Here is a 12,534-nt window from a genome sequence, read left to right as displayed (position 1 = left end):
ATAAAGAGAAAAGAAAAATTATTCTATATCAAGTGCCATGATGAAAATAGAAATGATTAACCAACAGTTGTTCATATTGTATAGGTGTGTTCGAAGTATTGTTTATTTCCAGCAGTACATAAATATTGTACCTCCACTCCACGACTTCTTATAACTGCTAATTTCGAGTACCGATTCCTAATCGTAACACTCATGTTCTATAAGTACACACGGCTGTGCTCCGGCAGCAAAACACAACAGGCCGAGTGCTGCGGTAGCACCATGTAAAGTTTCTTTTAAACAACATCTTCTGTATCTTTTGTTCTTCATTTCGTAATTGCTGTCTCTTTCCACTGGCCAGGAACCCTCCTTGTGATCTCACCGGGCATAAACTTTCCTTACTTCACCCACGGGACTGCCCCGCAGACGACAATCGTAACTTCCATTTAACAGTTTCTGATATTTATATTTAACTATAAAACTATATAAACCCCCATTTCATCATTTAGGAGTGGAATTTCGTAATGTTACTACAGTCTTTGTTTATGCTAGCCGAAGTATCTTACAAAACAGAATGTTTTGTAAAAACTTTGACGACAACCTTCCGTGCTTCCTTGTTTCTCACAGGCCATCATGTACAATTATCTTTTCCTCCTGGGGCATGTGCGAGAGTGCACGACCGGAACGAGTGATAACAGCATGGAGCAAATGCATTGTGATATCTCGAATGAGCCTCACCACCAGCAGTTCAATAGATGCCCCAGGTGAATATCGATCAGTGACCTACACCCCATGCTGTTCGTTTCCTGACAACTGCTGCGGTTGTCCGGGGCAATCTATGTGCTAGTTGAAATTACCCAGCAGGCAGTGGTGACATTGCAGTGGTCGTTCTGTGTCACGCCTGTTCCCCGTCCGCTGCCATTCTGGGACAGCTGGTTGTTGCTGCTCTGAAGGTGGGGCTTTCGAGAACATGGACACTGGTTCGGCGCGGTTGGTCATGCTGTCGCTCTAGTGCTGGTAGTGCTGATCTCCCTAGCAAGTGCGCAGGTTCTGCCTTGTAGCGACAGCATGCTGTACATACTATTCCACTATGGCCGTGTAGTAGGGTTGGAGAAACTGCTTCAATTTTATGCTCACCAATTCTGTAAAGTCTGTTAGCCCCGGCAGTCATGCCTACTGTGTGCACCATCTGAAGCCCAGCTGTTTGGCATTTCACAATTCGGCAATACTTGTATGATGTTGTCTATAGACAAATTCGTGCAAATGTCACTTCGCTTCGTTCTAGAATCCATAGTGCTTTTCAAGGTCGTAATGTTGTTTACATTAGGTCCAAGAAAATTTTGTATTATCACACACTTTGCCTCACCCATCGCTGCTCCAATGTCCTGCACCAACACTCCCTCAGTCGTATCCTACTTCACTCCATCCTTCTACAATTACACCTTGGTGCATTGTCTGTGACTGGGTCAATTATCTGCAGCCGATGATAGATCAGACACACGTGATAATGTGTAAGGCAGCATTGTTTAAAAAATACAGGGGTGCGTCCGGCCTCTCCATGCGTATCCCACGCACACATATGTCCATGCACCCATTCAAAGGTTAATGACGCGAACGGACAGTCACTGAACAGGGAGAGAGAGGGTTGGCCTTCCGGCTGCTCTGCGATGCAACATCACACTTGAGAGATATGGGGAAGTTAAAGAATGCCAGGAGTGTACGTTAAAGAGCACTGGGAGAAAAAGTGAAAGCAGGTTGAAATATGAAATTCTGGGATGCAGTAAATGGTATTTGAGTTATCGACGAAACGGCGACTGAGGAAACTGATCCGATAGCATAATAAGGGGAAAAGCGAAGTTGGTGTGGCATCATAACGTGACATTGAGCAATGCTGCCTTGAAGGGTACCACTAATTGTCCCGGCTAGCGCACCCACACTGTCCAGCAATGTCCAAAAATCCGCACTTCACACATATCTCCTGTGGACGAGTTGTTGAAGTTCGCCACATGTTAGACGCAGTACTTGGTGGACGACTTCTGGCAGTTGTTGATGACGATAGCGTTGATTGCCTGGTGCCAGACCTCAGGGGTGAGCTTCCTCATACACAGTGAGGCAGGATGTGGAACACTAGGCCCAGTTTGGCTTGCCAGGTAAGGCACCCGCGTCTTAGAGCTATAGAGGTTTGCGGCCTATCCAGGACCCTCGTCGATCCAAGTGTTGTGGATCCGTGGACACTCCCCACTTGACTACTGTAGCCTCTCACCAGGACATGAGTTGGGAGAGGAAATGCTGGTTAAGAGAGTACTCATAGTTTCAGGTCGCAGCAAGCTGCTGGTTTATTGTACCGAACAAGCACTGAAGAGTACTGTTACAATCACATGTTACACTTCCTTGTACGATAGTTTGGACACCATGTTGGTACTGATCGTCAGTCTGAAAAACTTGGTTCCAGCACCCTGTGATAATAGGAGTTTTAACTCACAAAAACCAAGGGTCGGCCGGTCCTGTACATTGTTGCCAGCTCACGTGCTGATGGCACACTGCTGCTCAAGTCCGATGAGAGACTCGCAGAAACGAGAATTTATAAAGGTTTAAAACAGATTACCAATCAGTTACAACAAAATATTTTGGTATAATATGTGCTCTTGGTGGTGGCCTGGTCAGGTGTTACTTGTCGTCACTTCCGCGCTAACGGATCACAAGTGACATCACAGAAAACACTGTATTTAAAAACCATGGCTGAAACCTAACCAGCCATTGTGATTAATCAAGTATATATTGAGGAACACAGTCATTCAAAACAAATGAAACAATGCACTACAGGACAGTGGTTGACAACAGCAGACGTCACCTGGTGTGCTCTGACAACTGCAACATGCAGCGGACGGTATTGGGTTACGAATACTGCCCTGGGCAGAACTATGTCCAAACGGTGTAAGGTACTTTAACATTTTTTTTTTTTTTTGGTTCGGTATAGTTTATTGTCAATTCAGGGCTGGACATTCTACAGGAACCATTGAGCCATTTTTTTTATACTGGCACCCCAATGCTAAATTGAAAACTGGAAAAATAAATGAAAGTTATAAAGCTATTATATTTATTTAATAAAAAAGTTTTTTATTTAGTTTCCACTTTATAAAACCCTCAGATAGTTATTACTTTAAAATATGACAAACAGAATTTTTGGTAATGTTGAACTTGAAACTTGGACAAATGAAGACCAAGGCATGGAGTGATGAAAGTGATCAGTGTGCTAGCTGCAAAGATTCTCATTCAGTGATAGGGATTTTTGTGAAATATGCATGGATTTGATATGTATTATGTGTAAGTTATGCTGTAAGTAGAGTAGATGAAACAACTTTGATATGCCTTTTTCTTTCAACCTCCAATCGTTACATTATCTAAATTAAATGTTACAAATCCCTAGAAAAACATTGCAGGACTGCTACTCCACATGCCAACGAAACAAGATCTGGTTACCTCATACAGACATTGTGCACATTTTGACCATTTGTTGTATTCATACATAGGAGAATAACAATCAAACATATAGTTTATGAATAACACACATCATTTATAGACTTTTAACCCAATTTTTTATGAAACAAAAATATGACCACATCACATTTATATTTGTCAATTTTGCGATATTGTAGGACAATTATTGAGAATATAATGTGGAGATTAAATAGCATTGAGTGCCCACTCTGTACCCAGTAATTTATTTACTCTATGCTTTAAATACTGGATGCCAAAGAAAGACGGTGTATTGGTTTTTGGAACATCTTCTGTCATAGAATCTCGCCCACTGGTCTGATGGTCAGTTCGTGTACCTGTAACACACACAGACATCACTTTGACTCAATAATTTTATCTTAAAAATGATTGCAAAACTCTCGAATATTCTTTGAGAAACCAAAAGATTTGGGAGTATGCACCTATAGAAGAAAAGTTTCAAACTGCTGATTTGAAAGGATATTTCTTATAAGGCCTCATTTACAGTTTGATATAGAATGAGTACCTGACCCAGAATTTTCATCATAATAATTTTAGGCCAAATCAATTTTTATTTAAACTTTTGACAGAAATGTTGACTCCCTAAAGCTCACAAGACTATGCCCAGACATAGAGGTGAATCCAAGAAAAGGAGGAGGGGGAAGGTAGTGGCTTGGACAGAGAAAGAACACTCTGGCCATATTTTCTCATCGCAACTTAGCCTGGATAAAATTTAGATTTATGAAAGAAAAAAGAAGCATTAGTTTCCTAACATAAGTTACGAAAATCATCACTGCACAGCAAGAAAGCTCCAAGAAGTTAAATAATCTGTTCGTGCTAACAGCTACGCCTTTGGGTTGTTATTTCAATCATCAGAAATGTAGTACAAGGTAAGAGCTCTGATAGTAGTAGTACTTAGTGATTAAAAAAAAACTGACATGCATTCATTCAACATGGCATGCAATAAAATATGGCCTGTAAGTGCTATGACCATTTATATGTATGATGATACGAGTATATCTCTAACAGGTGTCAGAAACAAGGAGAAAACCTGCACATTAATGAGCAAATTACAGTGTGCCATACCACCAAGATCCAATCGCAAATAATCCGGCCCTCGTTTTTTTTGCAGATGTCTTCCTTGGCGGTGTAAATCTTCATACGTAAAAAACTTCCAACATTTTTTTACTCCGAACTTACACTCCATAAAAAGTTACATGTAATAAACATTGAAAATAATAACTATATATAATGTTATATCAGTTTAAACACATTTTTATTTTGCGTAAACACTCCTTGAGCCTTTAAGACTTTTAATTGATTCAGACAACACAGGTTATTTACATGTCAAAATACATAATACAAATGTCTATTGACACTGATATTTGTATCAAAACGTCGCTCGAACAACAAAATGCGCACCTGTACTCTTGGCGGTGTCGACAGCGTGTACACAACAGCTTCGGCGATGTCTTCTGGAAGTAGCAAGGGCATTGAGGCGAGTCTATCTCCTGGTACGTTCTTGGTCATCATTTCTGTATGGACTCCCCCAGGACTGATGCTCTGCCATAAACAAATTTATTATCAGACATTAATATGTATAAATTTTGTCTAATCATTAATAACATTTTTATTTCATCTTTGTGACTGTCTCTTCCATAGTGCGTTCATTCATTGGAGACAATCACATCTAGCACAATGGAGGGACATCGATTAAAAAATCAGCCATGGCTCAGGGAATTATTTCAGCATCTTCCAGGAATGATTTGCGGAAACCACATGATACTGAAATCAGGCTCTTATCTGAGAAAGGAAGCTCATTCATATTCATTGCTTAAGAGGAATGGAAAGGTACAATATTTTGGGAATCCTGGAATCGAAGATCAAGGATAAAATCTGAACTACTCATCATATTTCTTTGCGGTTTGTTTTGCCAACTAGATAATTTAATTACAGAGGGTTGTGTGTACAGCAGTGGCCACAATAATGCATAGTTTTTAGAAAAAAATTAAATAACTTTATGCAGAAATAAGGGGTATTAGCCACAAAATTATAAATTATACCAAAATGTAATTTTTATATTGTGTAATATAATATTATCTAGAACTCTATTATAATTAAAGTGAAAAAACACTTGATCGCTGAATTTTAAAGGAATTTTAACCTATTAAAACCTGCCATGCACCATTTAGGTAAGGAAGGACACGCTTATTGAGCAATTACGTAAAATTCTGTATTATAGAGCTCTAGATAATATTGTATTACACCATTCAAAAATTATATTTTGGTATAATTTATAATTTTGTGGCTAATACCCCTTATTTCTGCATAAAGTAATTTAATTTTTTTTCTAAAAAACTATGCATTATTGTGGCCACTGCTGTACACACAACCCTCTGTAATTAAATTATCTAGTTGGCAAAACAAACCGCAAAGAAATATGATGAGTAGTTCAGATTTTATCCTTGATATTCAATTCCAGCATTCCCAAGATATTTTACCTTTCCATTCCCCTTAATATGCATAATGCAGCAACACACCCTGTTAAGTTATCAGTACTATTATTGATCCACACTGAACTCTTTTTTTATAATTGATCATATTTCACATACATTTCAGAAATTAAAATATTGTTGGTTGTCTTAAATTTTGTAATGTTTCTACATCACACATAATTGCGCCTGAATGTGCTATAAGGACTACTTTGCTGGGACATCACTGCCGGTGATCACCGTTATCCTGATGCGCGAGCCGAGCGCGCTGAGCTGTCTCCTGAAGCCTTCGGTGAGAGACGTGACGGCGTGCTTGGTGCTGCTGTACATGGTCGCGACGGCAGTGTCGAGGAACATCTGGCCCGCCACGCTAGGACAGACATCCCCACCCGAGGGTTAGCTTCCCCTGCCCGCACGAACATTGCTCCCTTGATCACGATGACTGTTGCCCACGATCGCAAATCCATTAATTATTATAAGGCTCTGTCGCGCTGTCAAATTTTCGCTTCAGACACCTTCCAATATTTTGTGTCAAATTTAGTTGGAGGGTTACGACATCACCGGAAACATCACTAGCGTAGCTATGCAGGCCCAGCAGTTTGATGTTGAACATCAGACTCAACAACGTGCACACACCTGTTGATGTGAATTATGTGTCCGTCGTCTACGCCTCTCTCCCGCATGGACTTGAAAGCCTCCCTGGTGCAGATGCTGAGCGCCAACACGTTCACGTCAAACATCTGCTTCCAGTCGCTGGTCTTGCCACCTGCGGGAAAAAAATAAATAAACAAAGGTTTTCTGCAGCATTAGTATCTAACTATACGCTTGTCCCGGAAAGATCCTACAGGAACTCATAATAATTTTGCCGGTAACAATTTAATGCGAGAAAGAGTGAGAGATACAGTGAACACATTTGTGATTGTTTATTGGTTTTAAGGTGTAAAGCTGTTTTCATGACCTAGTCAGCTCATTATATGTAAGTATAAAGCATTATATTAGTACTGTTTCAGAAAAATGTTTAAGACCACCCAAATAAAACACATTTCAATTTAAAAATTATCCATTTGTATTATATTATGTTAGAAATAATTAAAAACTCAAAGACACACTAAAAAAACAAGTAACACTGCAAAGTTCAAAACTTAGTGGGACCACCTCTGGCCTTGTAGCAGGCTTTGATTCTGTCAGGCATATATTGTATTAGCTTTCTACACTCTTCGCGTATCACTTGCTGCCATAGGGAGTGCACTGTCAGTCTCAATTCTGCACCATTCTTGGGTTTCTGTTTTGCCAGCCGGTATGCCCTTGTGTTCCACAAGTTCTTGATAGGGTTTAAATCTGGACTACGAGGAAGCCAGGGTAGCAGCTCAATGTCTTTGGTTTCAAACCTTTGCTTTGTTTGCATGGAGCAGTGGCATGGGGCATTATCCTGCTGATAAATGAAATTTTCACCCGGTAGCCTCTGTGCTGAAGGAATCATCACTTCCTCCATAGCTTCACAGTAACTAGTACTATTCATCGTACCTTTCACCACCTTACACTCTCCAGGACCCTCTGAGGTGATGCATCCCCAGATCATGATTGATTGCATCGCCTCCGCTTTGCACTGCTGCGGCAACACAAGCTGGCAGAAAATTTTCAGTATTTGTTCTGCGAACTCGAACCTTACGTCGGGAGAACAGTTTAAAACGGCATTCGTCAGGAAACATTACTCTCTCTTAAGCTTCTTTGCACTATTCCAAATGCTGTCTTCAAATCTCAACAACCACAACACAACACTTAAACTGTTTTTTAGGAGTGGTCTTAAACATTTTTCTGAAACTGTAAAGTATAGTGGAAATAACTCAGTAATAAATAGCATTCTTTGAGTTTTATTATTGTTGTGGTATAGCTTATATTAATTTTTTTTGCATGAAATAAAAATTGCGAAAAACAATACAAAAGTGCAAAGCATCTCTCTCTTATAAGTGTCATGTTCAGATAATTGGATGTATTTTTGTAATGAGGAACCAATTTACATTTATTACATGTAGGAATTAGTTTTTTTATAAATGATAAATAATTGTATATTACATTGAAAAGGAATCGTACGGAAAATAATTGTGTCTAACTATATGGATTTCTTCTAAGAATATAGAATAGGATAAGTGCTTTTGATATTTTTTTAATGTATATAAGTCATGTGAGGAATCCATTAAAAAAAAAGTACGAAATGTACATATAATTAATATTTGAGTTGTTCTCATCTCGTAATTGGCTATCGTAACGCATAGTGGGTTTTGTCCCCGGGACGAGATCAAATGCTTGTGTTTGTGAACGTGCATCCGTGCGACTCACCAGATATCTTGCCAACGTTCGCGACGCCTGCATTGTTGACCAGCACGTCCGCTCCGCCCAGGTTGTCGTTGACCCACTTGAAGGCAGTCAGCACTTCCTCCTCTATGGACACGTCCGCCTTCACGCAGTACAGCGTCCCTGGGGCGTCTCTCAGCTCTTGTGCGATGGCCTGGAACAGCGCAGCATTCGGTGTCGTGGCGTCCTGATATCAAGGGTGCTACGAGAACCACGGGATGACTGTCTCAGGCACGCATTTATCACACCCTTAATACGAATTTGTGAAAAAAAACTACTGCAAAACAGTATAACTGTTAAAAATTTATCCTTTAAAATTCAAAATGGAACAGTTTAAAAAGATTTTTCAGAGTAGTTCCTCTGATTCTTGGTTATTTCAACAGTTTCCATTGAGAGCTACCATGATTTAATAATAGTCTGGACCAAAAAGCAGGGCCAACCCTGGGTTTTACACAAGTGGAAAATATGACGGATGCTGTCATGAGTTGGGGTGGGTTATTTTTGTGGAACCCTGTTTTTTTTCAACCTTTTGACGCCTTATGCCTTCTGCCGAGGTGATGTTAAGGGTGTGGAGTTGATTTTGGGCGCCAAATAGCAATATTAACTACGTGCTAGTGCGTAGCCGAGACTCTTGACTCAGGGCGTGACATAGCCACGTGGCCGGCAGGCAGTAAGGGTCGTTCCGTCAGAGTTACCCCCAACTGTTTTAGCCACCAGGGACACTATGCTATGGGCGTTGTAAAAGATACGCGGAGGCTCAATTTAAAGCGTTTTATTACAAGGCACGCTATACATGCGCTGTGTCGTGCATGGCCCGCTTACTGGGAGCTGCGCTCTACAGGCCACGTTTCTGATGGGCTTGTGCCGCGCTACCCTAATGTTCCGTGCACACTTCACACTCCACAAACCTTAAACAGTATTTACGTAACCCTGGGAGTTCCGGTGATGAGCACGAATTAAGTAAGGGGTGAACTCAGGTCGACTAGCCGGACTGTTCGTGAGGCTTGGAGCTGACGGGTTTAAAACTCACGCAATTCCGGTAGGGACAGCAAGGGCGGAGGTCGACTAGTCTCCTTGGAGGGCGGTGATCAACTGGCGATGGCTGTGGCGTCCGCACGACTCCCCAGCCTCGCTCCCGTGAAAACGTGTCGTGTGCAAAAGTAATCCCGGGCCATGCACGCCGCCTCACAGTACCCCCGTGATCGACTATCGCGTGGGTGACAGTCGATTAGGCGGGGCAGCTTATGTTCGAGGCGTTGCACCACCCTGCACCCAGGTGCGTTTACATCACATACGCTCGGGGCGAGGCGGCGACGCGCCATAGCAGTCTGTGCGGATTCGAGGAGCACTAACAGTTGGCGTCACTTTGTATTTAGTCGCTGTTACGTTTTACTGGTTAATCTCTCATCCACCCCCTGTTGCCCCAAACGTCGACGAAATGGGAGACTGATTCATTCACTGAGGCAATAAGGTTGGTGTGGTGAAGTACAAAATCTTGCATGGGTGATGATTATGAGATCATCAGTCTAACTTCTTGTTAAGAATTCGCAGACATCACCTCAGGGTGTTCCACATAACCAGAAAAGGACAAGTCAATTCGATTCAGGGATGTTTTGCCACGCCCTTCCTTCCCTGTTAAAGGGCATAACAGCAAACAATTGTGATTTCGAGAACAAAATTTTCACACAAGCGGAAATTCCTTGCCGGGAATAGAATCTGGGATCATTGATCCAAAAATCGGACACATCAACCACTACACCAACCAATAGATCCCTGTATATGACCAGTGCAGAAAATATTCGCCTATCGATTCGGTGAAATGCTGTACTTACAACACTTCAATGTTTGTAATGTTGGGATGCAGTTCATACACAGAACCTTCATGGACTATGGGCCTATAGTACACTCGTCCTATATGACAGTGAACTCTTGTGTAAACTGTCACCTAGTGATGATTATTTCATTGCGCACCTTTATGGACAATATTTATTCTGTCATCTTTTTCAATGATTTATTCTGATAAATGCATTGTATAATGTTGTTTATTACTACCTATCGACAATAAAATATTCATGAGGTGTATGAAAACTATAATAATCCCTGAATAATCATATTCAAATATTTTATTCATTCGTCCTCTTTCTGTTGGAAAGTAGCATTCAGTGATTGAAAGATGGGTTCCTGAGAATTGAGGGTTGGATCGATATGTAAGTAGAATTTGGATCAATGGTTTTACGACCGATTTCCAGCTGTGATTAATTCCTCTAAAAGTTGTGTCGTTGTTGCAATGCTGCCCAAGACAGTGACACTGGTCACAGCAAGAAGAACTGGTTCAGGATTGAGTTTATTTAGTAACAAATGATAAGCTTATCAATACTCGTGATAGCAATAGTGATAAACATTTTCCAAGTTTAATCAAGATTTAGTAAATCCATAAATTTGACTGGAACGAAAACTACCACATATCAGTAAGTGGAGATAAATAAATTTCGATAAAATAACAACTTATGTTACACATAATAAAAAACCAATTAGTGCAAGGAGCTCTCGTTATATATTGACAGTCATCAGCAAACTGTCCAAAAGAAGGATGACTATTAAAACACGAGCTTAACATAAACATTTTTTAATCATATTTTGTATTATATTTTGTATTATATTTTTAATTATTCCAAAAATGTGTAGGTAATATAGTTTCAGTTAATGTTCCCCATCTAGATGTTATTGTTTCTGCGTGCCAACCCTGCAACACTCATACCCTGCTGCAACAGCTCCCTCACGACTATGGGTCGATAGACCATATAGATCGATACTCACCTCGATGTTCTCGACCCTACGTGCCAGCCCCGCCACCTTCAAGCCTCGGTGCACTAGCTCCGTCCCATTGATGGTCGATAGTCCGTATATGTGGAAACTCATCTCGATTTCCACGATAATGTTGCATGCAAGCCCCACCAGCTGCACCAGCTCCCTCTTCTAACAAAGGTTTATAGAATGTATGGATCGATACTCAACTTGGTTGTTTAGAATCTGCGTGCAGGCATTACCACCTTCACATCCCACCGCACCAGTTCTCCTTCCGATGATGGCGGACAGACGATACATATCGACACTCACCTCGATGTCCTCGACCCTGCGTGCCAGCCCCGCCACCTTCATGACCCGCCGCACCAGTTCTCCTTCCGACGATGGCGGACAGACGATACATATCGACACTCACCTCAATGTACTCGACCCTGCGTGACAGCCCCGCCACCTTCATGCCCGCCCCCCCGCACCAGTTCTCCTTCCGACGATGGCGGACAGACGATACATATCGACACTCACCTCGATGTTCTCGACCCTGCGTGACAGTCCCGCCACCTTCATGACCCGCCTCACCAGTTCTCCTTCCGACGATGGCAGACAGACGATACATATCGACACTCACCTCGATGTACTCGACCCTGCGTGACAGCCCCGCCACCTTCATGCCCCGCCGCACCAGTTCTCCTTCCGACGATGGCAGGACAGACGATACATATCGACACTCACCTCGATGTTCTCGACCCTGCGTGCCAGCCCCGCCACCTTCATGCCCCGCCTCACCAGTTCCCATTCCGACGATGGCAGACAGACGATACATATCGACACTCACCTCGATGTTCTCGACCCTGCGTGCCAGCCCCGCCACCTTCATGCCCCGCCGCACCAGCTCCCTCGCCACGGCGGCACCGATGCCTGAGCTGGCGCCCGTGACGACTGCGACCCTGCCCTGCCAGCGCTCCATCGCGACTCCCGGCGGAGCGGTCCGACTGGCGTAGAGCAGCGCTCGCCCCGTCTTCCCCCAGCCCAGGGGCACCTCCACTTTGGAGTTTGTGTATCTTCCTCAGGTTGAGATAATGTGCTGATAAGAATACCTTAGATAATAAATTGCCGGGGAAAAAAAAAATAGGTTATGTAACACCAGCTCTCAATCAACAAAAAAAAAAATCTAGTCTTTTGGTGAATCATGAAGTGAGAAAATAATTTATATGATGTTTAAGTGAATTTGAACTATTGTTCCCCAAATTTAAAACCTTGGCTCATGAGTGATCATAGATGTCAAATAAATTTGATTTCATAGCACGATTTACCGCACATTTTCCACATACTATATATATTTTGAACGGACAATTGTTACTAAGTAATAAAAAAGGCATGTGTTCAATGAGAGGTCCCAACGGAGGGATACAAC

At 42.0% G+C, this 12,534-nt stretch overlaps 1 protein-coding gene across 4 annotated transcripts; it reads right to left on the bottom strand.

Moving 5' to 3' along the window:
• Nucleotides 1-2,290: 2,290 nt before the first annotated feature.
• LOC134539037 (dehydrogenase/reductase SDR family member 11-like) lies at nt 2,291-12,182 on the bottom strand. Of its 4 annotated transcripts, none has more exons than XM_063380719.1 (6): nt 11,956-12,182; nt 8,304-8,472; nt 6,603-6,732; nt 6,207-6,336; nt 4,897-5,037; nt 2,291-3,812 (listed from the first exon to the last, which is right to left on the bottom strand). In XM_063380719.1, exons 1-6 carry the CDS (start codon nt 12,085-12,087, stop codon nt 3,771-3,773), a joined length of 744 nt encoding a protein of 247 aa, XP_063236789.1. In that variant the 5' UTR covers nt 12,088-12,182; the 3' UTR covers nt 2,291-3,770. The 4 variants fall into 4 exon arrangements, with proteins under 4 accessions (XP_063236789.1, XP_063236790.1, XP_063236792.1 ...); XM_063380720.1 differs by lacking the exon at nt 11,956-12,182 and adding an exon at nt 11,853-11,908; XM_063380722.1 differs by lacking the exon at nt 11,956-12,182 and adding an exon at nt 11,646-11,699.
• Nucleotides 12,183-12,534: the final 352 nt, after the last annotated feature.

Source organism: Bacillus rossius, chromosome 14 (assembly GCF_032445375.1).
Source record: "Bacillus rossius redtenbacheri isolate Brsri chromosome 14, Brsri_v3, whole genome shotgun sequence".
NCBI classification, from domain to species: domain Eukaryota; kingdom Metazoa; phylum Arthropoda; class Insecta; order Phasmatodea; family Bacillidae; genus Bacillus; species Bacillus rossius.
The sequence above is the reverse complement of the archived record's forward strand: the minus strand, read 5'-3'. Positions and strand labels throughout refer to the sequence as shown.